The 26,234-nt window shown below is 46.9% G+C and overlaps 5 protein-coding genes across 5 annotated transcripts; 4 read left to right on the forward strand and 1 right to left on the reverse strand.

Moving 5' to 3' along the window:
* The first annotated feature begins 1,051 nt into the window (after positions 1-1,051).
* On the forward strand, positions 1,052-4,312 carry gcna (germ cell nuclear acidic peptidase). The gene is made up of 12 exons (XM_068740849.1): positions 1,052-1,141; positions 1,743-1,920; positions 1,998-2,070; positions 2,155-2,201; positions 2,287-2,353; positions 2,429-2,499; positions 2,577-2,954; positions 3,046-3,205; positions 3,317-3,461; positions 3,561-3,696; positions 3,788-3,992; positions 4,081-4,312. The coding sequence occupies exons 1-12, from the start codon at positions 1,052-1,054 to the stop codon at positions 4,310-4,312; spliced, it is 1,782 nt and encodes a 593-aa protein (XP_068596950.1).
* An 892-nt stretch (positions 4,313-5,204) lies between these two features.
* LOC137895302 (olfactory receptor 4K13-like) lies at positions 5,205-6,969 on the forward strand. The gene is made up of 3 exons (XM_068740783.1): positions 5,205-5,420; positions 5,523-5,624; positions 6,361-6,969. The coding sequence occupies exons 1-3, from the start codon at positions 5,205-5,207 to the stop codon at positions 6,967-6,969; spliced, it is 927 nt and encodes a 308-aa protein (XP_068596884.1).
* A 765-nt stretch (positions 6,970-7,734) lies between these two features.
* Positions 7,735-8,869, reverse strand: cetn2 (centrin, EF-hand protein, 2). Its single transcript, XM_068740163.1, has 5 exons — positions 8,751-8,869; positions 8,394-8,558; positions 8,177-8,305; positions 7,926-8,063; positions 7,735-7,844 (listed from the first exon to the last, which is right to left on the reverse strand). Exons 1-5 carry the CDS (start codon positions 8,751-8,753, stop codon positions 7,755-7,757), a joined length of 525 nt encoding a protein of 174 aa, XP_068596264.1. The 5' UTR covers positions 8,754-8,869; the 3' UTR covers positions 7,735-7,754.
* A 952-nt stretch (positions 8,870-9,821) lies between these two features.
* Positions 9,822-12,939, forward strand: nsdhl (NAD(P) dependent steroid dehydrogenase-like). The gene is made up of 7 exons (XM_068740560.1): positions 9,822-9,842; positions 9,911-10,072; positions 10,471-10,617; positions 10,733-10,861; positions 11,220-11,362; positions 11,897-11,999; positions 12,086-12,939. The coding sequence occupies exons 1-7, from the start codon at positions 9,822-9,824 to the stop codon at positions 12,464-12,466; spliced, it is 1,086 nt and encodes a 361-aa protein (XP_068596661.1). The 3' UTR covers positions 12,467-12,939.
* A 6,708-nt stretch (positions 12,940-19,647) lies between these two features.
* On the forward strand, positions 19,648-26,143 carry znf185 (zinc finger protein 185 with LIM domain). The gene is made up of 18 exons (XM_068740313.1): positions 19,648-19,680; positions 19,789-19,842; positions 20,059-20,106; positions 20,512-20,562; positions 20,671-20,715; positions 20,896-20,943; positions 21,233-21,268; positions 21,447-21,494; positions 22,273-22,341; positions 22,447-22,488; positions 22,819-22,908; positions 23,129-23,176; positions 23,472-23,507; positions 24,585-24,656; positions 24,744-24,818; positions 24,900-24,965; positions 25,360-25,462; positions 25,945-26,143. Exons 3-18 carry the CDS (start codon positions 20,060-20,062, stop codon positions 26,044-26,046), a joined length of 978 nt encoding a protein of 325 aa, XP_068596414.1. The 5' UTR covers positions 19,648-19,680; positions 19,789-19,842; position 20,059; the 3' UTR covers positions 26,047-26,143.
* The last annotated feature ends 91 nt before the right edge of the window (positions 26,144-26,234 follow it).

Genomic DNA, 26,234 nt, shown 5'->3' on the forward strand with positions numbered 1-26,234 from the left:
ATCTAGGTAATGCACATTATGGGCTCTTGAGCTTGGCACGTCAACGTGAATTCAAGAATTACATTTAGTTCTAGAGCAGTGATTTACACTGAATACCAAGAGATGTGTCTTGTGGCATTTGGATTTAAACAATTTATCATTTTTTAATATCTGGGCGAGTCTGAAAATGTATGAAGACTAACATTTAATGCTTACAGTTGTAGTGAAGGGGAATTTGGTTCTCCTTCATGTTCTGTACGTTTTGTCGGCAATGAAACGTTCCTCAGTGACGCAGTCGCATTATTTCGTTATGTTTGGGTGTGAGAGGTTCCATTCCATCCAGTCCTAAACCTGGAGATCAATCCCCGCTCAAGAGGATAATAAAGCAAGGATTGATCTGATCTAAAAAGAAAAAAGCTTGTTTTCACAATGACGTGGAAAGTTAAAAAGATACAATCCACATCCAGAACCGCTTCATAGTCTAATGAACTATCCCGAGTCAAGATACAAACCCAGAAACAGAAGATTTATTACAAACAGGTCGGGAATCGCACTATTAAAGATGCATTACTGATGAATAAAAGGCAAATAACCGGACGTGACGTCCTGGTCCTTAATCCGACTGGGAGGAGACTACAGTGTCACGTGTGTTTCGAAACACGCTTCTATTGGTCAATTCTTTTCTGACAACTTCCGGCGTAGTAAAGCACAGGATTTAAATGTTACCGTCGTTCGTCTCGTTTTCTCGGTCCGTCTCTTATTCCGGTGAGCAAAAGCGCATTTGGTAATTATGTCTCTTGAGAAACATGTTTAATTAGCATTAAACTAGAGGATGATGCAATCGATCAGGCAGTGCTCTCTATCGGAGAACACTGAACCACTAACAAAACCAATATCCGGACGTAGCAGGCAGGCTAGCCGCTTCGGAGCTAGCTAACGTTGCAGGTTCTTTACAACAAGCACAACATGGCTGTGTGGTTTTATTACGAGCTCATCTTTTTATCCAGCGGGGATTAGCTAAAGGGTGAATTATGTAACTGTTGTGTCCCGTTCCGGCAGAGCTGGAGAAACTATGAACGGGGATACCTGCAAGTTGTTTGAAAGAGTTGCTCTGAAGCTGGGCTGGGCCGCGGAGGGGGGGCTGGACACGGCCGAGAAAAAGGTTCGTTGCTCGATTCACGAACTAGAAAATCAGAAACAGTTTATTTCAACATTGTGAGAAGAGTTAGGATTGGAACTCATTTTAGAGGTTCTTTCCATTGTATTAACTATACTCTGTATTTTTTCTCATCTAACTCTTCTAGCAGTTATACTATTTGTATTTACCCAAATAATCATATTATTAATCAAAATGCTTATTGTGTTGATACATATTCATATGATCATTGACACAATGTTGTTCTAATGGACGTTTTGGTCAATACATTTTTTTTTTGTTTATATTTTGAATTTCAGTTACTCAGATATTAGTCAATTGAAAGATGAAAATAAATGTGCAATCTTTTGACAGTTTATTAATCTGTAACTGTTTTTTTCAAGCACAAATTACAAGCATTTACATAATTAAATGTAACGGTTTATACTGTTCTTTGCCACATCCAAAAAAAAATTGCTTTGTAACAACTGTGACCTTTTCAAACAAATATATATATATATATTTCATTATAAAGTAGTTAATTTGTTCATCTTGTAAATAGTTGTCAGGTGTAATAATGGTGATGTATTTATTATAAGTTTTAATGTTCGTCTTGATTGTTTTCTAGCTGCTCGGAACGATTGACAAGACCCGCCATGCTGCAACAAGTTGGTCCGTGCATCGATCCGGATCGCCCGTTCCTGACAGCAACGACGGGCCCGATAAGGAGAACAAGTTCTCAGAGGGCATCGCTTACCGAAGCCAGTCCGTGATCGAGTCTAGTGACGAGGATGACTTTGACCAGTGTGAGCTCAATACCACGAATAGTGTTCAGTTTGCCGTTTGCTTTGCCAGAAACTCATTTGACATTTTCCTTTCTTAGTTCTTGTTGGAAAGGCCACACCCAAAGTCAAGCCTACGCCACGAAAACCATGCAGTGCTTCAAAGCAATACAGGTATGAAGCTGGAATGCACCACAAAAAACACCCCACTTTGATCTGTCAAACAGTTTTTTTCATGGTTGTCTGCGCTTTCTTTAGCCCGAACGTCATCCTGGAGAGCTCAGAAGATGAGACATTTGAGACGTGTGAGTCGAGCCTGTCATTGGGTTCCGTTTTTCTCCGTCAACTGGCAGTAAATCAAATTCTAACATTATTTTTTGACTATCGAAGTTCTGCGACGAGTGAAAACCCCAAATACCAAGCCGAAGAAAGTATCAGAGCGGGGGAGCAAAGATGGGTGAGCTTTTCCGTTACGTTTCTCTCCAGTATCTGTTTGAAAAATGTCTGTTTTAACTTTTATTTCTCTTCACAGCCTCAAAAACTTTATTGTGAACGATGACTCATCAGATGACGACTTCATTGCGACGACAATATCTTACAAAGGTAACGCCGTTTAACCTCTGCGCTCGTCGTACTCTATCGTAGAACCGTACGTGCGTTAATGTTCTGTGTTCTAACAGTTCCTACGAAGAGCAACACGCCGGCATCCACGCGTCCATGGAGGAGACCCCTGTCTCAGTGTGACTCCCCAGTCTTCGTCAGTGATAGTGATGATGATGACGATAAAACGGTGAAGAGCACTTGGAGGACTCGTCGGGCGAAGCCCCCGCCGAAGGCTGAGATCAGTAGTGCTCTGCTTTGTGATGAAGATGAGAATCTGCCTTCCTCGTCACCCTGCATGAGCGCAGCATCGCTGGCCGTTTCCAAACGCACTCTCTCTGCGCCTCCTTCGCTGGAGGAGTCCGCCGGTTCCGACGAGGAGTTCACGTCCCTGCTGGAGAGGCTGAAGAAGAAGAACAAGTTCCTCGCCGCCGCGTTCTCCGCTAGTGGCACGCAGGGTAACGGCTTCGCTGGGATGTTTCACGCTTCGTGTCTTTCTTTGGCTTTTCATTTGACGCCGATGGATTTCGGTGTTGTTCTTGCATTTAGAACGCACGATGGGGCCTCCTGCGTCAGTTCCTCCTGTGAGGGGACTCGGAACGCCAGGCTCTAAATCGATAGGTGAAACGCCTTTATGCGCGACGCCACCCACAAAATCCAGCATCATGAAGCCCACAGTCAGCCAGTCGGAGCCCAGACCCACCAGCAGGTAGTGGATCTGGTCTCCAAAGTTTCTGGGATGTTTCCCAAACCCTAAACGGAAGTTCCTCTACTTCAGATTCGACGCTGATTGCTTTCGGTCCCTGTTCTCTCCCAGTAGGGCGGCGACGTGTCGGACTCCGGGGTGTTTCCTGGAGTCCTTATCGAACCCGAGAAGCAGCTACGGGCTCAGCTTCAGGCAGAAGAAGGAAGAACTCACGAGCAAACTCTATCTGCTCTACAACGCCAGCGTGTTTGACAATAAGGTGCTTTCACTTTTCTTTTGTATTCAGTCGTTTCAATTAGGATGAAATTTTAACCGTATAAATATTTTGTATTTATGACACGTTCTCTTTTCCTTCTAGCTCCCAAAAAACATGTCGGTTACTTGGAATAAGAAGATGCGCAAAACGGCTGGGTACTGCGTTACGGGGCAGGAGCGAGGCGGGGGCAGTCGCTACGCCCGCGTTGAGCTGTCGGAGAAAGTCTGTGATTCTGCAGGTAATACTTCTGCCCAGGTCTCAGAGGAATCATGTCCAAGCGTCTGTTTATATTCACCTCCGCCTCATTGCTCCGCCCCCCCCCCCCCCAGACCGCCTCAGGGACACGCTGATTCACGAGATGTGTCACGCCGCCACCTGGTTGATTAACGGCGTCAGGGACGGCCACGGGAGCTTCTGGAAGCTGTACGCGCGCAAGGCCACCTTGGCGCACCCCGAGCTGCCCATGGTCACCCGCTGCCACAGCTATGACATCAAGTACAAATTTCAGTATCGGTGCACACGCTGCCAAAATACGTACGTGCGACTGATATCGTAGGAATAACAAAAAACAAAATCCACGAAGGTCATGAAAACTTGATTTGTGCGTTTTCCCGTTCTTCAGGATCGGCCGTCATTCCAAGTCGCTGGACACGCAGAGGTTTGTGTGCGCCCTCTGCACGGGACAGCTGGTTTTACTCACGCCGTCCAAGGCACGGCCTCTAACGCCCTTCGCCAATTTCGTCAAGAAGAATTACGGGAATGTTCGACAGGAGTTGGCGGGACAGAGCCACGCAGAAGTGATGCGCAAACTGAGTGACGACTTTTCCTCCAAGTCAAAACTCGGTCAGAGCTGAGCGCGTGGAGATCTCTGCGTTTAAACGCAACTCCAGGCAATCTACAAATCCCAAAATGCCCAAGCCTGTCAGCAGCGAGCCGTGGTTTTTGTGATTGAATCGTTTATTTGTTTTCATGTTGTGTATTTGTCAGTATGTGACGATGGATTGGATCGGCTTCACCTGGAAAACCTGAGCTGTTGGTTTTTACATTTGACCCGTTTGAGTTCCCTGTTATGAATTAAAGATTTATATTGAATTTCTGACCCTGTTCTATTAAGGTTTTAAAAGCGTGACTGTTTTGTCTGCCGGCATGAACGGATGACGTTCACAGAATGAATGTTCCCAACGTTTCATTTCAGCCATTGTTTGTTTCTGATTGCGTGTCTTTTAAAATTATTAAATTACCTTTGGGGGAAAACAATTGCCTTTCTTTTTAGTCGTGCACAAAACATCTTTCTCAGTTTTACGTGTGTGTGTGTGTGTGTGTGTGTGTGTGAGAGCAGATGGCCTTATATTTTCCATGACGGCGTCCTTGCTGTCAGGCAAATATTGACCGGTAGAATACAGTTCTGTGCGGATGTGTTAATATTGTCTCAGACTTTTGTGTAATTCTAAATATAATCCTGACGGCAAACACGAGCTGTTGACTCTGCTGGTCCGCGTGGCTGATGGTTCTAGGCCGGAGGTCTGAACAGTGACTGCCTGCGTTGCTTCCACAGTCGTCAGAATGAAAAGGATGTCTGAGCCTGTGTCTGCAGTAAGAAGCCCACGAGGAGAAGCCTGAGCAGCAACAGGTGAGGATGAGTTAATAGCAAGTCATTTTACAATGTCTCCTGTTCTAATGTTGTATTTTTTGTTCCTCCTATGGAACCAGACGATTGTGCAGGCAGGTCACGGAGCGCCTGATGCAATGAGTAGTCTCTGCAACGTGACGACAGTGGAGGCTCAGATTCAGATCAACTCCACCGTCTTCCACCGGGTTAAGATGATCAGCATGTGTGTGAGCTGCACCTTGAACGTCCTTCTCAGTGTTCCTTTACTCCTGGTCCTCACACGCTCCCCATCTCTCCTCAGACATGCTCCCTTCCTGCTCCTCTCACAGCTCCTCTTGTGTGACAACTTTCAGGTACTGTACATTTAGAATACTTCGTCTCTGGACGGATTTTCACGATACCGCTCTGGTGTTTGGTGTTTCATGTGACCTGTATAATGATCATTACCATTTCAGCAGCTTATCTGGACAACCAAGGCGGTTCTTTTAAGGTGGAAAGAAGCTATACCTGTGACCCAGTGTTTGATCTTATGTGCTGCTGACCAGGCCTGCTCACTGGTTTGTAAATAATTTATTTACTTAATTTAATTGCAATAACGATAAAGTGCTATTATATTCTAAAACACTGATTCAAATTGTGAAATCTATATTTGTTACAGCTGCAGTCGAGGCTAGCAGTCTTAAATTCAGACCGCTTTCTGTTCTTTTGGACTAAATCTAAAGGATAGATTCCTATTTTACAGTTCAGTCAGAAATGTATCATCCAGAAGTACTGCATGATCAGACTCAGTATATTTGACCTGGTCTGTAAGAAAATGTCTTAAATGTGAGGTTTCAACTGGTCTGTCTTAGAGATACCAAGTAGTATCACACTTTAGTCTTGACATGGTTTTCTTTGGTAGAGCAATACAGCAGAAGTTAAATATATATATATATATATGGTGAATGGAAAACAGTTTTTTATTTTTAGCTTTTACACGAGAGCAGTTGGATTTCACCTCATACTTCTCACACTGAAATTACATTTGACTCGGTGAATGAAAACAAAAAATGCATCTAAGTTTTATTTTAAAACAAATTTAGGCAAAAAAAACCCTCCAATTTGGACTTGAATTACTGCATTACAGGGTCCCTGCATGCTTTTTAACTTTCAAAATGTAAAGCCCTCATGTTGCCTGGATGCCTCTTTGTGTTCTATGATCTATTTATCTGTCACTCGCCTCTCCTGAAAGCTGTACCCCTAAAAAGCTGGCAGCCGAACTAAGGGCTGCGTCTCACTCCCCACCTTGAACAGGTGGACCTCTTGCTGAGCACCGCTCTGGCCATGGACCGCTTTGCAGCAGTCAAGTGGCCCCTGTACTACGAGTTCTACATGTGTCCTCGAAGGAAACGGGCAGCCGTTGCAGCCATATGGATTTTATCAGCGGTGCTCATCAGTGTGGCTTTATCCATCAGCCTCAGCACCGTAGAGGTCAATTTCCCCCTGACCCGCTGTCGACCTCTCATCCTGGTGCCCTGCGTGTCGGCGACGTCGGCTCTGGTTCTTTATTGCACCGTGGGAACGGCGCTGTTGGTGCCCCTCTGCTTTTTGACCATCCTGGGAAGCTTCTGTCTGCTCTGCTGGGACATGCGCGCAGGACTGCTCTGCACCAATCGAGCGTTTGTGACCCTGACCCTCCAGGTAGCTCAGATAATCCTCTTCTCTGTCCCTTTGGTCACGGACAGCTATCTGATTCCTGCCTCCATGCACAGTGATGCGCTTGATATAGCCACCACCATCAGCTACAACCTGGGGGTGCTGCTCGTTCCTCTGGTCTACGGCTACCGGTCGCGGGAACTGCAGCAGAGGATACGGCGCGCCGCCAAGAGCAAAGTCAAAGAGCAAAGTATGCCGAGAACGTGACGACCATTTTATTTTATGGACTTAAGAAGATGTGAGACGGCATTGCATGGATGAGACGCTGCGTATAGTAAGGACAAAAGCGTGAATTGCTTCAAGATATTTAATTTGTACTGCAAAACACTTCTACTGTATCAATACAATAATAGATTTACTGTTTAAAGCCTGCATATTTTACAAAACGTTCAAGAATACAGAGGGACAAATACTCAGTACACAGGACGGGTACTCTGGAGAGTACAAGAGGCCAGACTTAAAACTCTGGAGTTACACCCTCAATGGAACATCCCAGATGGAGGCAGGCTGATGCACTGTGTGATTAATGTGCTCTGTTTGTCACCACATTGGGACAGACACTGAACTTTTGATGTCAGCATTGTTTGTTTGTTTGTTTGTTTGTTTGTTGTCCTTTCAGCCGGGTTGCTCAAAAAGCCAGGGACAGGTTTTGATGGCGCTTCTAGAGAGGTAGATTATGTCCCAAGGAGCGACCGACTAGATTCAGGTGGTGACAAATCTCTGATTCGCTGCACCGGCAGCTCTCTTACCACAAGAGGGTGCCAGGTTCCCTGTAAATGTGAGCTCCATTACGAGTGTGTTTAGAAAAGGGCTAGCTCTGCGCTCTCTGTGTGTTCTTAATAAACCTATACTGCGTTTCAACCATGAGAAAACATTTTAAGTGAAAATGCACGACACGAAACAATCAGGATTTTGACCGATAGATATTTCTGCAGCATGAAAGCATGTAAAAGCATCCTGCCCCCCCCCCTGCCCCCACCCTTGACCAGCTCTCAATAAAGACAGGTTTTCTTCATAATTCGCAGGAACTCCTGCTGGTTCACTTCCCCGTCTCCGTCCCGGTCTGCTTCGTCGATCATCTCCTTCGCAAACGGAGGCGGATCAATACGGTTAGTCACGCATTCTGATAGCGGAACTTCGTGTCTCCTGAAGCAGCGCTTTACCTGCAGCTCCTCGTCTGTCAGGTTCTCTCCCAGCTCTTTGGCCACTCGCTTCAGATTCTTGAATGAGATTTTGCCCGTCTCATCGTCGTCAAACAGGCGGAAAGCTTTCAGGATCTCCTCTTTGGAGTCCTTCTCGGCCTGAAACGCACGGACGTTGGAGAGCGATCACGAATCAACGCGCCATTTTACAAGTGGTGCGGGGAGGACGGACGAGGGAAACGTGGATAGTGTACTTTAAAACAGATAGAAACCATTTTCTGTGTCATGACGGCGAGGAAGTCTGCGAAGGAGATCTTTCCCGTGCCATCCTTGTCCACTTCGCTGATCATCTTCTTGATCTCTTCCTTCTTGGGTTCGAACCCCAGAGCTCTCATTGCAACCTGGTGAGACGGAGGAGAGCGAAGCACAAACACAAATGGCTCCCCTGCGCTACGCCGATGAACGTCAACAACGTTTGAGCGCTTCTACCTTGAGCTCCTTGACATCGATGAACCCGGAGCCGTCGGTGTCAAAGAGCTCAAAGGCCTCCCGGATCTCCTGCTTCTGCTCTTCGGTTAGTTCTGGCTTGGGGGTCGTCTTCTTGCGAGGAGGGGGCACGGGACCCTGCAAGGACGGTCTTTTGGCACTGGTCGCCTGGTGGGGGAGGAGGGGGTCAGAAAAAACTATCCAAATGGTAGCAGACATAAACTATGACGCATGTATGACGTCAGAGATATCTTAGGGGAGAAGGGGCGTTTCTCCAGATTGAAAAAAAAGACCAGTGTGATAAATGATGAAGATACCCATTAGATTGATTTAGGTTATGACATATTAATTATGACTCACCATCGGTTGCTGCGTGTTTGAAGTGTAGACGCACTGAGCGAACAATGTTTTCCTCTGAATTAGATGCGCGTCATTTAGGATGGACGGTGGAATGACGAAACGGGTTCCGCTGCGTGCATATATTTATCCGTTTCTGGCGTAAAGCGTTCGATTGCACTAAAACAGCTCCTTTTGTCTTCTAAGCCGATTCTCTACCGCGCAGGACGAGCAAGTAGAAATAACGGTGCGAGGTTTTCATGCTCTGCGGCGGCTGTCATGGAGGGTGGGCGTGGTAATGCGACCCAGGCTGCTTCACCGTCAGCGAGGGATCCGCTCCGGCACGAGCGGGAGTAAAAATCTAACGCACCGGTCGGGAAGAAAAAGATGATTGGTTGACGAGTATCACGAGGTGCATGACGCGTTAGCCTGAGCGATTGAAGTACTTTAAATACTGCAACGAGAACACGAGACGTGGTAACAACTAATCAAGTTTAGAATATGAGAAAAGAAGAAGATGATGAAGAAGATGATGATATAGAGAATAACACGACGATGAAAGTATAATTATTACATAATAATAATATAATAATAATTACACAACAGAGTTCTTCCCGTTTAACATACATCGAAACGCGCGACTTAAGTCTGAATAATTTTCTCAAATCAAGTCAAAGAAATGAAAAGCGATCAAAAACAAATATTAATACTGAATATGAGAGTAATCAATAAGATTGCGTCTGACGTATTTTAGAAGGCGTGCTCTTCGGGTGAGGAGGTGGCGCCGGAACACTTTCCGTGACCGCTGATTGGTTAGAATCGTGGCGTTCTTTGACGTGCTACGCAAGCGATTGGTTATTGTTGAACGAACACTTCGCCGAGCTTCAAGCCCGACCAATCAGAGCGCACTTCCCAGTCAGCTGATTCTGAGTCGGTTCAGAATCACTCCGCGGTAAATGGTGCGGCGCCTGCATTAAAGTTAAAACGTCAATGAGCGTAGACTCTGACAGGAGAAGCTCAAACTCTTCGTCGCTTTTTTGTGACGTCAGTGCCCTTTCCCGAGTCGCAGCTACTTCTCGGTAACTTTCTCTCGTTATGGCCGCGCGTCTTCGACCGGTGAGTTATAAACGCGTGTTGCGCGACTCTGTTAGCGCGATGCTAATGCTGCCTGCTCCGTCACGCAGAGCAACAAACGGTGTGCGGTCATCGGGGGCTCGGGCTTCCTGGGCCGGCACCTGGTGGAGAAGCTGCTGGACCGGGGCTATACCGTGTCCGTGTTCGACATCCGGAAGAGCTACGAGCTGCCCGGTGTCGCCTTCTACCGGGGGGACCTCTGCGACCAGCAGGCCAGTTTGTTTCAGTTACCGATAATCAATAAGAGGAGAAAGTTCAAGTTTTAGTGCCATTTTGTGTCTGGAATGCTTTTAGGTTGACTTGGAGTTTGCAGCTTTCTCCCCCCCAAACCACCATCCGATGTAAAGCGTTTGTCCCAAACGAAAGGAAGAATGCTTTTCTTCATAATATTAATATAGTCTCCATTATCAATATTATATTTTAGGAAACAAAAGATCAAATTAATGACCCCTCTTAAATGCACCGAATACCATTATTGATCCCCCACCGGCTACTCGTGTGGCATGGAAAGGAAAATACTATTTTTAATGGTCTCTGGCATTGTTTAGGGGGCGGGGCCGTAGTTTGGGGACCCTGCATTAATAGTTAGTTCTGTCTCATTCTGCGTCAGGCCCTGCTGCCAGCCCTGGAGGCCGTGTCCCTCGTCTTCCACTGCGCGTCTCCAGCGCCTGCCTGTGACGACCGTGAGCTGTTTAAAAGGGTCAACATCGATGGGACGCGCACCGTGATTCAGGCGTGCACCGAAGCTGGAGTACAGGTGAGGCGGGGGAGGAGAGGGAGGGGGGGAGGGAGAGCGGTGGGTATGTGCACGCTTTCTGACAACGATGATGTTTTAGTTGAAGCGCTTTCACCTTTTTTTTTTATCTTCCCAGAAACTGGTCCTGACGAGCAGCGCCAGCGTGGTGTACGAAGGACGAGATATTAAGAATGGCAAAGAGGATCTGGCGTACGCCAAGAAGCCCCTCGACTTTTACACCGAGACCAAGATCGAGCAGGAAAAGGTGATTTATCTAAAATGACTCTTAAATATGTGAATATGTCGTCTCGGTGAGCGGCATGATGAGGAGACCGGTTCTGATTGAAGCAGGACATTTATCGGTCCATTCATGGATCAAGTGTTTGTTGTGAGTTTTCCCGCTGCTCCTTGTTTAGAGAACAGCGAGTTCTGAAACGCTGAACAGTTGGACATTCAAAGGTTGAGTGGAGGTCACATTAAGTTCACCTGTAAAGGTAAAATGCGTTTGAGGTTCATCCTAAAAGCTGAATCCTAGCTTTTTGTGAGTAGTTCAAGGCCCTTCCGTATTCCTCCATCTTGTTTTTTTTGCAGTTTGACTATGTTTTCACTGCTTCTGTTTTTAGTTGGTGCTTGAGGCTTGCGGGCCGGGGAACGGGCTCCTCACCGTCGCTGTTCGTCCTCATGGCATCTTCGGCCCTCGGGACCCCCAGCTGGTTCCTGTCCTCGTGGACATGGCCCGCAGGGGCAGGATGACGTTCATCATCGGGTAGGTTGAAGCAGTTTCGCTGATTGGTTGATTGCATTCATGCATATTCAACCAAGGGCAGGAAGGGCAAGGGCAAGAAATGACCCCAAGTCTCACGATTCTTACTGTAAAATTGTTGAAGGTATTATTTATGCCTTTTATTGAGGTTAATAGAAAGCTAACAATGCTAACAAATGTCAGTGGACTTCATAAATGAGCGTGAATGCACAAACATGACCTTTAACCTGGAAATCGATGCAACCGCCTAAACATAAATATATATAAATGTACAAAATGGATCAAAGCTGTGTGTTGTGTACATTTAAAAATTGGATTACTGCACACGACTTATGTCACCCACCTGTAAAGGCCATATGAGGCGGGTACTAGTTCCGTTAGCCGTCTCTGCTAACCACGCTGGAGTAGCTGTTACCGGCTTGCTCGACCAAAACGCCGCTAGAATCGTTATTTGCATCTTTATTTTATTTTTGGCTTCGGTCCTCGGAGCTTATTTTCATGTTTTGTGTTTACCTTCTCTTTCTCCGTTTTCTCCAGTGACGGGACGAACCTGGTGGATTTCACTTTTGTGGAGAACGTGGTGCACGGCCACATCCTGGCTGCTGAAAGCCTGCAGCCGGGCTCCTCCACATGTGGCAAAGTGAGTGGGCGTGAAGTCCGAGGCAGAGCCGAGTGAAATACTCCACGAAACCCAAACGCTACATCCCTTCCTGTGTCGTTTTCCAGGCTTACCACATCACCAACGACGAGCCGGTTCGATTCTGGGACTTTCTGTCTGAGCTGTTGGTGGGTCTGGGATACAAACCGCCCCGCTACCATCTCCCCTACCCTCTTGTGTATGGCCTGGCCCTGCTCCTCTGGTTGTTGGCCCTGATTCTGCGCCCGCTAGTGTCCTTCAAACCAACGTTTACGCCAATGAGAGTGGCCCTCGCTGGAACGTACCATTACTACAGCTGCGACCGTGCCAAGCGAGACCTGGGCTACAAACCGGTGGTCGGTCTGAAGGAGGGGATTCAACGCACGGTGCAGAGCTACCCTCACTTAAGACGGGATGCTCCAGTGGAGGCGCGCCGCGATCAAGTCGGGCCGACTGGATTATTTAATTAAAGCGGTGGAAAAAGACATTGTCCTGCTCCATCCTTTGTAATGGCTGTGCACCATTTTCACCAGCAGGTGGCAGCAGATGATCCTAGCCAGCGGGCTGTGTATCATAAAGCATTTAGTAAAAGCTGTAGTTTTATTGATAATGTGCTCTTGCACTGTATTATAAACTGTGAAGTCACTCAAATACTACATAATTGTTATATAAATATTGTATTTTTTCACTCATCGTGATGCTGCTCTTTATGGTTGTGTAGCCTGAGGCCTTTCTCTTTCGTTAGAACTAAAATCTTACACTTACTGATGGCTTTGACGTGCATACTGTAAATGTTTCTAACGAAATGAGGTGCGTGTTGAAGAAAGGCCGGTCTCTCCACTTAAAGTTGGGCTGCAGCAGTCTGACGTCAGTGGGAACCTGCGTCTGTGTGACGGCCAATCTGCCTTATATAAACAGGGAAACACCAATAAAACATTCTTTAAATTCACATTTGATGTGATGTGATATTTAATGTGAAAACTCCAGGCTGCTGCTCGTCTCGTCGGTTACGCTTGAGTTTTTTCGATAAAGAGAATTGTTGCCCCATTAAATACTTGAACGTGTATCTCAACGCAGGCCGCAGAGAAGAGGACAGATTACATCACAATTGTATAGCATGACAAAAATTCACTGCCATGTGCTGCTGCTGCCGCTGTCACATAATGGTTATCAGGACGAAGCACCGTCGCTGAATACAATAATAGGATGGGAAAGGAATGCATCTTATTTACAATATTCCTTTACAACTTAAATCCTTCAAATTGGGCCTGTCTCGTCATCGATGGGAGTGGAATGTGTTGATTACCTGTCACCGAGGCTCTAATCTTTTTTATCTTTCAGGGAAGCTTTCTTTCATTCTGCGTCTGGGGTGTGGCGACCGCACCGCAGGGCGCGGAGTAAATCTGGATCCTTTGCATTCTCATTTTAATTCCGCGCCAGTGGCGCTCGAATGATTCACTTCAGCGCCTTTGAGCCGAGCCGTCCGACTGGTTTCTCTATTTGGTTGAGGAAAACAGGGAGAGAGAAACTAGACAATAGCTGCGACTGTTTGCACTTGTCATTCTGCGTGGCAGCAGGAAACTCTCAAAGTTGCTCATTTGCATCTCCTTCCTTTGTCAGGTTGCAAAATCGCTTCACACCGGCTCTCCGAACGGATCATCCTTCTGTACTTGTGTGCACAGTTTGATATTGATTTTTGGATCGGAAGATGGAGCGGAGCTCCTTGCTGTGCTGTTTGTTTGCCGGTTGCTCAGATACGGCTCTTTGTTGTCAGGACAAGAGCCGGACGTCCTCATTTTGATTGTCTTTGACTCATTTAAACAGAAAACACATTTCTATACAGATTTAATGGAGATTAAACTCAGACATAACTGGTTTCTGAAATCTCATTTTTATTTCTAATATAAACATTCCATTCATTACACTGCTAACACTTTGTTTGTTTTTTCCCTCAGGTTTGGTTTTATGTTACCTCTCCTGATGGGTGGAATGCTGTTCCTGCTGATCTCAGACCAGTTTGCGTGCGTCGCTCCTTGTTTCAGATTAATGATGTCTGCGTTTCCTGGGTTGGCTTTCTGGCCCAGTGAGCAGGAGAGCGGCGTTCCCTCCCCGGGGGAGACGTTGCTGTGAGTCACTGTGCCCTTCTGACGCACACACACACACACACACACTTGTATGACAGGTATGTAACGCTCTAATGACTTCTTGGTTAACCTCACACAGATGAGTAGGCAAACAAAGACTGCTCCACCCCCACACCTACCTGCTGCGTCTACCTGGGCTCGACGCTCACGCCTCTACCTGTTCTCTCTGATACACCTGTGAGACAGACTTCCTCTCTGCTGGGTGGACGCGTTCTCTGCTGGATAGAAGGTAAACCTGTGTCTCTTTTACAACGTGACTGAACAAATAAGCTGTAAAGATGGTCTGCTTAGTGTCTGGAGCGTAGAAGTAATCAATCACACCACATTAGAGGGTTGAAGGCGTTGGCTGCTGCTGGGTGTTTCCCCCGTCATGGCTGCGTGTCTCGCTGATACGCTTTCTCTTCATCAATCATTGATCAGGCATGGGCTGATGTGTTAAACCGAGGATCAATACGCTTTGTGAGCCCCCCTCTGTGTGTATTTGCTCTGTCACCGATAGAACAATATCCCCAAAGAGCCATTTTGACATTTTGAAGAAGGAAAAATAGGAGTTTTATTTGTATTCTGCGTATGCGTCAGCTTTCAGACAAGGGACCAGGCGTCTGCGTTTCGCCGGTGTTTTCCTTTTCATCCGGGGAACGTGTGCGTGATTCTGACCATAAATAAACCGAGGGCTCAACGCATTTGAATTTGGCTGAATTGAAGAGATATTTAGTCATTTCTTTCAAGTATTTTTTAAAATCCAAACACAAAGGCCCCTCTCCTACTTGTTTTTGCGTGTGTGTGTGTGTGTGTGTGCGTGCACGCGCCTTTGTTCCTATTTAGGCAATCGTGATATTCTGTAAGAAGTGGTCGGACGAGATCATCTGCATGTCTAAAGGGTGAAACAGAAGCATTCTTGAACGAGCACGTGTTCCAGATTGGGAGGGATTGATCATTTCACGACAGATTAAATGCTCTAAATCTCTGCGGAGGAATTTTCACACGATCCCTGTCGTACCGTTTCCAAAATATTTTCCAGGTGACCTGTAACGACAGCAGCACCAGCAAGCGAGACGAGCGTCTGAAAGCAAGCATGACGTCAGGTGAGCGGGCGGATCTGATCTGATCCGACCTGATCTGATCTGATCTGATCTAATCTGATCTGAACGTGAGATTGTGCCTTGCCCATAGAGGCTTCCTACATTCTGATCTCGGCCCTGAACATTCAGGCGGTTCTTTGGCCTGAATGTCCCTGCTTACATTCAAGCAGAGGCTCATTAATATGGGGGTATGCCACAGGGCACACTGTGTGTAATGACACAGATGTGTGTGTGTGTGTGTGTGTGTTTGTGTGTGTCTCAGAGGGTAAAAAAGCAGCTGTGTTCGATGCCACCAAAGTGCGGAGCAGGCTGAGGGGAGATGATAGCTGGCTGCACCGCAATAGCAGTTCTGAGACTAAAGCCGCGGCAGTGAAACCATGGTAAAGCACACATGCACTTACTGTGCACACATCATGCACTGCTGATCCCTTTTGGACAGACAGAACCAGAATCCTGTGCATCCACGCAGGCTAGCGGAAGTGAAGGCCGGCCGTCCAAACGGAGCCCTTTCTGCATCCAGTCCACTCACATCACCGACAGAACCCGCCCCACGGCCCACCAAGGCGGATACCCAACGGTGAGCATGCGCCACAAATGTCACGGAGTTTCTACAGAGCACTGTTCTGACAGCAAGTCTCTGTTCTGAATTTAGAGCACCAAAATCCGGATTCCTTATCAGGTCAGTCTCGCCTTCAGACGTCTAATTTGAAGACAATCATCGAAGGCAGGATCTGATGGGCACTTGCTTTCCTTTCAGAGGCGTGTTCACGAAACTGGACGAGGCGGCGCCATCCTCTGCATCTAACAAAGCCAAGTAAAAGCTGCTTCCAGTCTTTCTTCTTTAGTCAGAACCATCTTATATCCTGCTGATGACCTACCAATACTAGAAGAACCGTAACTAGATAGTTGACATGACTTCTCTGAACTGGACCTGGTTCCCCAAACAGAACCTCGACCTTGATGAGACTCTTGTCAGGTCAGACAATTTACTCCGTTCAGACCGTCTAAAACGAACAAATCAACGCTAATTACAGTGGAAAAAAACTATTTTTAATCGCTTGGTTTTATTACGAGTATCTCGGAACGCTCGTATGTCAAAGCGCTCGCAGGTCGAGGTTTTAGATCCCACAGTAACGTCCTCTTTAATCTTTTATTTTTTATTATAGCGGACTGACACAATTCGTCAAAAAACCTTCAGAAAGTTACAAGAAAATGTGAGCACACACACACACACACACCTACACACAGACACACAGACACACACGCACACAGAGCAGATTTTCATGTCACATTTCATGAGAATGAACTTTCATGCGCCGTACGGTGTTTGCTCTGCTCCTCAGAGCCCCCCACACCGTGAAGCCCGCCTCAGACAGCCGGGAGAGCCAGCTCAGCAAAGACGAGCAGGAGCGACGGTAAGAATCTCCTCGCACAAATGAACCCACGAGGATTAAATGCTCGTGCACGCTGGAGCGACGGCGTGACGGTAACGGTCGGTTTTGCAGGACGGAGGCGGCCGGCAGCGTTCTGAAGAACTCGGCCAAGCAACGATCGTATGTGCTTTCTGCTGCGAAGAAATTTGAGTATGCACGCTTTACGTTTCTCCTCAAGCCGGCTGGAACTATACCCGGCACGGTCCAAAAGTTCTGACATCTTTAAAAAGTGATGACGCATTTAGGAAAAATCACCGTTTTAAATCTGCAAAGGTCGAGACAAGAAGCAGCAAACGCCTCTCCAGCCCAAGGCGGGTCACCGTTTGTGGCTAAAAGGTAAATGCGACTTTCAGTACCTCAGAGAGGAGTAAGAAGCTGCCATGTGATCACGCTGCTCTGTCTCATTGGTGCTACAATGCAGGGTGGAGATTTATGACGATGAAGAAGGCCCTTCATCGCTGGCGCCCACCAGGACTCCGCCCCCCTCCCCGGTCAACCCTTTCGCATCGGGTCCCGCTCCTCCCCAGACTCAGCCGTGGAAAATGTGAGTCCATCGGTCCGCTTTCACGAGTGGTTCCCGCTCCTTCCATTTCTTCATCGCCGTTGTGGTTTTCAGAGGTGACACCAGGGTCAAGTCGGCCATTGAAGCCTTCGACCAGCTGGCGGCTCAGAGCGAGGGCGAGACGTCGGTCCAAAGGCCCGAGAAAGAAGACGTCCACCCTCCTCCGGCGCCCGTCATACCGGCTGATCCGTTTGAAGACACGACGCCAGGGTGCACCAAGAAGGACACGCCTCTCCCCGTGTTTATCCCCGACAACGTCCAAACAGTCACCATGGGAACAGAACCTGGGAGTTCTGGACAGGCTGACACGCCTCTGGTTGACCTTTCCTCTGTCCCAGAGCCAACCGTCCCAGAACCAACGGCTCCAATGTCTCCTACCCCAGAGTCACCCATTCCCCTTGAACCTGCACCACCAGAACCATCTGCTCCAGTCTCTACTGCAACAGACATCATAGTGAACACAGAACCAGAACCATCTGCTCCAGTAGTCACTGTGGCAGACCTGACAGTGAAGACAGAACCAGAACCATCTTCTCCATTCTCTACTGCGACATTTGTCATAGTGAATGCAGAACCAGAACCAGAACCATCTGCTCCAGTGGTCACTGTGGCAGACCTGACAGTGAACGCAGAACCAGAACCATCTTCTCCATTCTCTACTGCAACAGACATCATAGTGAACACAGAACCAGAACCATCTGCTCCAGTGGTCACTGTGGCAGACCTGACAGTGAACGCAGAACCAGAACCATCTTCTCCATTCTCTACTGCGACATTTGTCATAGTGAATGCAGAACCAGAACCAGAACTAGATCCATTTGCTCCAGTCTCCACTGCAGTAGACATCCTAGTGATCAACAAACCAGAACCATCTGCCCCAGTTTCCACATTGACAGGCATCATGGTGAATACAGAATCAGAACCGGAACCAAAGCCGAGGTAAGATTTCCTCGCACCGAAGTCGGCGCTGCCACGTTGTGACTCGGCAAACGTTAATAATACCTCTTTGAGGTTTTACACGCCGAGCTGAGAACACAGTAACGTAACTGCATTTCCACGAATTAAACTGCAGAGCCGTGCTAAAAAGCTAAATTCAACTCAGTTTGAACGGAACCGGTAGTAAATGCTTCATCCTCGCTGGGCGTGAATCGCTTTAAATGCATTTCCAGCTGCCTTCCAGTGTGCGTTTCGCCCACAAGGTGCTTTTGCCAATTCATTTCATTTCATGTGTGAGTGAAAGCGTCCCTTCTGTTTTCACATCTCCAGGTGTGAGACGCTCTCTGCCTTGTCTGACACGCTCATTTCGTTTGACACGAGTCCACACAGGTACAGGAAAAGAACAAAATGAATATATATATATATATAAATACCAGTCACTCAAGCACACATCTTCTGATAATGATTATGACTAATCACAAAATGATAAATCACTTTCACTCTTGCTGTCTGCAGGATCGAACTGGAGCCAGTCCCAGAGATCAGCAATTGTGTTCCGACAGACGACCTCCTGGTTCTCACTGGAGGGTTCGTTGAATCACATTCTCACCCTTCCTGCAATTAAACAGCCTTGTCATGTTTGTTCATTTGCCCACAAGGTGGCACTGTAGGACCTCAAAATATCTCCCTGCTCAACCTGCCTCGGATGACCTGCTATGCTTCTGAAATCACTGAATCTCAAACTCGCACTTTGTTCCTCAACTGCTCCTCCTCCTCCTCCTCCTCCTCCTCCACAGTCCCGAGGCACCAGCAGAGCCTGTCCCCCCCAGCCCAGGACGCTGGAGCCAGGATCTCCTAGGGGGCTTTGACAGGTACTGGGAGAGCTCTCTCTACCGCTCCAGCCCTACATCCAGAGTCGAGCGTAGAATTTCATCAGCGGAAAATCAATAGTTCTCTCCATTTACCTGAACTTACCTCGCCGTATATACACCGTTTTGAAGTCTTCTGCGTGCCTCACTTTGTGTTTGATGTTTGAAGTGATCCACACCCAGAACAGACCAGTGGCAGCCTGGATCTCCTGTCCAATGACGTCATCGCAGGCCACACAGACACACACAGGTGAGAACGAGACAGACGTGGGACAACCTCCCCCCCCCCCCTCTCTCTCCCTGCGCGCCATTAATTCTTAGCACCACAGATGAAGGGGGGGGGGGGGGGGCAGGCATCCCAAGTCCCCGAGGTGCGAGGCTTTTAATAAATCCCACACCCCTCAAGTTTATCCATAAATCAAGGCTCCTCTACTTTCTAACTCCCTGCTCCGTGCCGTAAACGAACAAAGCCGCAGATTCCTGAAACGACTAATACTTTGATGCAGGAAGCCACATCTCATCTGAAAGCAGGGCTGGAAGTAGAAGAGGATGTTCTGTGCTGATTAGTATTGTGGCTTTGTGTTGTCCCCACCAGCCTCAGCGCCCAGCGAGAGGAGAAGGAACCGGCGGATGAGACCAACAAAGCGACGCAGCAAAGGTAGAGGGAGATGACAGGATGCTCTTAAGCAATTATCGACTGCTAACGAACCCGTTTGAGTCTGATATGTGCCTCGTAATGCTTCATACTGAGTCCTTCCTGCTCCAGCTCCACAGAGACAGTCACGATAACCACAGAAACTGTGATCGTTACAGAGAAAAGGTACGAGAACACACAGAAAGAAACTTTGCTCTGTGCTGAATTCAGGTTTTCATGCATGTGAAATTGCTCAGTGGGTTTCGAGTGTCTCTGAAGAGCCAGGGTTGTAAATAGTGCATGGGAAGAACCACAGTAGCCTTTACGTGCCCTCTTCTCTCATCCTCTCGCACCGTTTGTCGGCGCCGTCTTCCACGCTGCCCTTTCCTGCCCGTCGTGCAGCATGGGCGACGGCGCAGATCCCGGGAGCTCACGTGTTACAACCAAGAGGTAGATGATTCGCCTGTCGGTGTTATAGCAATGAAATTAAATGCAGTTTATATATGAAGAAACCACGTAGGTTTGACCCCCCCCCTCCCCATAGGATTACATTTTAAGATTTATTCTCTAAATAAACAAATATTTCTTGGTTTTAGTGAGATATTGTTGGATAATTCTACATTTTTTAATGTACATGTATTATTACTACACATTTTGCAATCCAGCTATAAAATAGCCTTTGGCCTTAAAGCGTCTGATACCGACTGAGTTTGGCTCCTGGTTGTTGTGGTGCTGTTTTCCATTCAAACTGCATTACGTCTTTCCATTATGAGCCAATGTGATCAGAATTCCTTTGACGCGAGACGGGCCGCGGTGACAATTGAGAGTGAAACCAGTGTGAAATTGTTTTTTCAGCCCGGCTGATCCGTTTGATCCGTATCCGATAGGGACCACGTCCCCCAACAGGTGATCATATTGGTTTGGAGCTGTGACTGTTTTTCCAGCCAGTCAGATCGCATCGCAGCATGCATAATGCAGCAGCTTGAGATTATGAGGCACTCTTCTTTATTGCAGCGCCTCTGACCTCCTCCAGCCCCGCTCAGATGTTTCCTCCGACAGGTACAGGAATGATCATGCAGATCGTCATACAACTGCATCCACGTTTATTAGTAATCAGCAGCTATCGTAGCAGACGCATCAGTTCGGCTGACGCTGCAGGAATCATGAAGCTTTAAACTTAAAATAAACCGGGCTTATTATCATGCATGGGTGTTCTCTCTCTCTCTCTCTCTCCTGTAGCCCCGAGGAAACGCAGACACAAACGATCACAACCGTCACCACTATCAGGTTGGTGGGGGGGCATCTGACAGCTTTAAAACTCAAGTTTTGTGATGAAACCCTGCGGTGATTAGAAGGGAGTGAGTGTCAGAGGTGTGTGTAGACGAGGATCAGAATGAGGCTGCAGCACAGAGAAAAGACCCAAACCAATAAACCCACGTGGTTCTGCAGCGGGCCACGCTCAGCCTCATCTATGAATAACAACTGCAGACGTCTGATTTTTCTGGATACCGTCCAACGTATCGACGGCCGCAGTCTGAAAAGGTGAAAGCTTAACACGGCTTCCATTCCTTTCCAGGGAGACGCAGAGTCAACCAGAGGCGACCTCGGATCGGTGAGTTAACCAACGGCGGACGGTAAAAAGCAGGAATACTTTGGTTTTCGGCTGTCTGATCGGTTTTCCTGATTTTGTGAAGACACTCTGCTCACGCAGGAACGTGTGATCTTTTAAGACTGGTAACATTAAGATGTGGAACTGCACAAAATATTTTAATTCCATTTTTTTTCTGAAGTCAACTACCGGCTGCGACAGAGAACAAAGACCCAAGTTCAGAAAGCATGTAAGTTTCACTCACCCAGCACCTGCAATCAGGTTAACATTCAGTTAAATAGAACTACACTAATTCACTAGCTTACTATTTTATTTATTTATTTAGCATTAATGTAGTAAGTAAAACTTCAGAATTTTTGTATTTTTTTTAAATGTTCAAACAGCCCAAGAGTTGTTCAAATTATGACCAAATAAAACAAAGAATTAAATTTGAGCATCTGGAAGAGATGTTGGATTCTTTTGCTTGATAAATGGCTGACAATTTTAGGCCCTTATGAGAGTTGATGGTAAGAAAATAAGACTTGCTGCACTGCCCAGATATCGTCCGCCTTAAATCAACCTCTCTACTTTAGACTGGTCGTTTGATTTTATCATCAATTAATGCATTTATATTGTTAAGTTAGTTTCATTTTATTACTATAATTCTAATTTGGTTGCTGCTTATGTTTTTTGTAGTTTCCAACTTGCTTTGCGGTTGCTATGCAAACATCGGTATTACTGTTATTACTTAAATCCCCAGGAATCCAGGAAGGCAATTTTTATTGAATTCTAATGTTACAGTATTTTCACATGTTTGACTGCCTTTGTTTTAGCAATAATGCACTGAAATACCTCGAGGAGGGTGTCACCCCCCCATCAATGTGGACGCCACAAGATTTTAATCGGAGTCCAGTGCGTCATTGTGTTTTAAATTTATACGTGAGAGGAAAGGAAATAGACATATAAACTTAGTCTGAATTGCTTAATCAATCAGAACCTTTACATTGCCCCCCCCTTTGTCTCCCCAGTGTCGGCACTCACCGCTGGGCGCTCACACTGGACACCAGCACGCCTAAGCAGGAAGGCCCTGCAGAAAGGTGATGCCACTTTGATTTGCTCTCACACCTTCTCACGGTGCAGCTTTATTCATCGCTGCACGTCCGTTACGCGCTGAAAAACGTTCAACGTGTGTCTCCTCTCAGCCAAGCCACAGATCAAACCATGCTGATCAAGTTTGAGAGAAAGTAAGTATTGTTTTCATTTAAATCTGTGTGTGTGTGTGTGTGTGAGTGTGTGTGTGTGTGTGTGTCCTCTGCTTTTATTCCTGTGCCCTGTAGTGAACTAACTTGCTTTTGCAGTCTCTACTCATTGTGCCAGAGATCATTGTTGCACTCATGCTAATAAAAAATGGGTCAGATGTGTAGATGGTGCAACCTTTGCTCACAACTACTACACCCCCCCCCCCCCCTCCCCCTCCAGCCTCTTCTTCTGTTGCTTTACAAGAGGAGTGGGAATTTGTCACCCCCTCATCCCCTCATGCTACAGTGTGATGTCGTCGTTGTTTGTGTTCAAAGGTCCAATGAGAATGACTCCCCGTGGGACCGGTGGACATCACCCACCGTCTATAACATCGCTACTGAGGAGGAAGAGGAGCAAGAGCAACGGTATCTCAGCCGTGGCTCATTAAATGCTAATTAAACCACTTTATTTGACTTAATTTAAGCAGTAATTAAAACACTTAAATATTTAGTGACTGGCAGCCATTTAAATACAAGTTGATACTTGGTTGCTCACTCTGGGAAAAACAAAACTTCTCTTCTTCACCTGCACTGCCGGGCTTATTATCATGCATGGATGTTCTCTCTCTCTCTCTCTCTCCTGTAGCCCCAAGGAAACGCAGACACAAACGATCACGACTGTCACCACTATCAGGTTGGGGGGGGGGGGGGGACATCCGACAGCTTTAAAACTCAAGTTTTGTGATGAAACCCTGCGGTGATTAGAAGGGAGTGAGTGTCAGAGGTGTGTGTAGACGAGGATCAGAATGAGGCTGCAGCACAGAGAAAAGACCCAAACCAATAAACCCACACGGTTCTGCAGCGGGCCACGCTCAGCCTCATCTATGAATAACAACTGCAGACATCTGATTTTTCTGGATACCGTCCAACGTATCGACGGCCGCAGTCTGAAAAGGTGAAAGCTTAACACGGCTTCCATTCCTTTCCAGGGAGACGCAGAGTCAACCAGAGGCCACCTCGGATCGGTGAGTTAACCAACGCCAGACGGTAAAAAGCAGGAATACTTTGGTTTTCGGCTGTCTGATCGGTTTTCCTGATTTTTTGAAGACACTCTGCTCACGCAGGAACTTTTGATCTAAAAACATCAAGTGAGGATCCAGTGCTGCACAATAGTGAAATGCACTCATTAGTTTGCCTCCCCGCGTCCCCAAAAGACAGGGTGTCGTGTAGAAGCAGAGTAATTCCAGAATGACACACGGATTGGGAGAACATGTGTCCCCCTCATACTGTAAGAATAAACAAGATGAGGATTATGTTTATGCCGACGCACACATTCGTGGTCGCCGTAAAGCCCGAGGGAAATTCGATTCACTCCTGCCCATCAGTTATTGAGGATATATTGATCAGCTATTTAAAGCCACTCTCATAAAAGGCCTTCTAACTCATGTATTAATATCCTTTTTTACGCCAGATCGTGACAGCATCGCCTGTTACCAGTTAAATTGCTTCTTGGTCAAATGTCCCGGCGAGTTGTCTCGTAGTTCTCGTAAAAGCCTTTCCTGTCCCGTTGCTGCTGTCCCACATTGAGATTGGTTGCTGTCACTAAAAGCTTGAATGTATTACGTTAGAAACAACAACAGACATATTCTGTTTTGTTCGTTAGGTTATCCCATGCTGGGTTTTTAATTCTCTCGCCTACCAGATCTGCTGTTGTCTTCGTGTTGGTAGTAGCCGCCTTATTTAGGGGGGGGCAGAGATTTAGGTCAAATCCTGTGGGAATGCAGCTGTGTGTGCTCAATACCGCAGTCTGGAGTTAAAGTTACCTGCAACTGCTGCACGGAGCAGAAAGACTTCTGACTCGGCTCGGATGCTGACGTTAAAGGAACGAGATGTGATCTCCTGCTGTCTTTCAATTTGCCCTCATTTCCTTGCCTGTAATTATCAGTCTCCAGATGTCAGATTAATGATGTGCGCTGGAAATGTGCCTTTTTTTTTCACCTCACAGCCCGTTAAACAGTGCGCCATTAATAAACCATTATTTCCTGAGTTACGTCTGACAGACGTTTGCCGTGCGTTTGCCTAACCGCCGCTCTGTCTGGCAGCTATGAAACCTATTCCAGGTCTGCCACGGTAGAAGAGGAGAGCTTCAAAACGCCGGAACCCGAGGCCAAAAAGTGAGACATTTTCACAAGCGTGACAAATAAAGTGATGACTGATGTTTTTGCGGAGCACATTGATTCTCTTTCTTCCACCTGCTCAAGGGCGTTTGTGTACGTGAAGGAGTATGTCAACTCGACGGAGCTGTCTTTGCATAACGCCAGGGACACAAACTACGGGTAGGACCAAAAACACGTAGGATTTATATGAATAATCCTTCCAGCTTCATGACAACCGACAAACTGCTCTGTTCTTCTTAGTGGCTCAGGTTACTTGACATCGAGCTCAGTGGGTTCCTCTTACAGCAGCCCGTCCACTTACTTCAGGTAAAGACATTGTCCTCTAAACTGACTTATTGTTCTGTTTCCTCTCTGATTAGTCGGCTGCTTTCACATTGCTCATATTTTCATTACCTGCTGTTCTTTCCACAGTTAATTTGGCATCAGTCTCGGTCCTAATACTCTTATAGAAACTCCTCCTCTTCATTCTAATAACATCACAATTATTTAAAACTGTCTTCGAGCCAGAGCCCCTCCTCCCTCTGCGTCTGCAGGAACAGGCCTGCTGATTAGGAGGTTGGATTTGGGACATGAAACCTCCACTTGGAGATCCCCCTCACACCGACCGGACTGAGAGGGCCATGGCGTATTTTAGCAGAGCTGCACTTGTGTTTTTTACTGGCCAAACTAACTTGTCACAATCTCTGCGCCTCCCCAACAGCTCCCCGACATCTAGTTGTACATACTGCGGAGAGCTGGTGGGGAACGACGCCAAGATCTCCATCGATCACCTCGACATCCACTCCCACCCCGCCTGCTTCAAGGTACTTCTGCTCCGATGCTGTCCGGCTGAAGACGTGAGGCGGCCTCCATTGAGCTGGAATATTCCTTCGTCGTTGAAGTGACACTTGGAGATTTTGTTCACTTGAAAAAAAAGTGTTCTAATGTGTAATTATGAATGTCCAATCAGCCAAAGAAAGAATCCAGTTTAGATGTGATGAAACAAAAAGCTCACTCTTGTTCAGAATAGGCATACATTGTTGCCATGCCTGTTCTTGAATCAAAACACTTATTTGGAATTTCTAAACTACATAATATGGTCTAATAAACGAGGAACCAGCTCATGTGAGTTCAGTATCAGTGAAGATTGTTCGGTTCTCTCTGTCCCAGGAACGCTGAAGCAGCAAAACAGCAGGTCTTCCTGTAAAAGGAGCGCAGCCGTCGCCGATAGACGACGTGTCCTGTCTGCTCTTCACTTTATTCCCTCTTAAATGCATTTTCTAATAACACTCTCCCACATTTTCAGTGCGGTGTGTGCGGGAAGCCGATGGGAGAACTTCTCGACAGCATGTTCCTGCACGGTGGGAAAGTCCACTGCGAGACCTGCTATGCCAGAGCTTTTGAGTGATCGTCCGCGTCCCTTCATGTTCATTTGCATGTGACAGCGTTTGGACTGTGTTCAGTCTGAAATGGCAGTGATGTGGTTTAGGCGTATTGCAGTGACTAATGTGCTTACTTGATTGTTATTTTAGGATAAATGTCTAATTTTTCGTCTCGTTATCCTGGCGGTGAAAGCTCCGTCTGCGTCAGCCAACG

Source organism: Brachionichthys hirsutus, chromosome 6 (genome assembly GCF_040956055.1).
Source record: "Brachionichthys hirsutus isolate HB-005 chromosome 6, CSIRO-AGI_Bhir_v1, whole genome shotgun sequence".
NCBI classification, from domain to species: domain Eukaryota; kingdom Metazoa; phylum Chordata; class Actinopteri; order Lophiiformes; family Brachionichthyidae; genus Brachionichthys; species Brachionichthys hirsutus.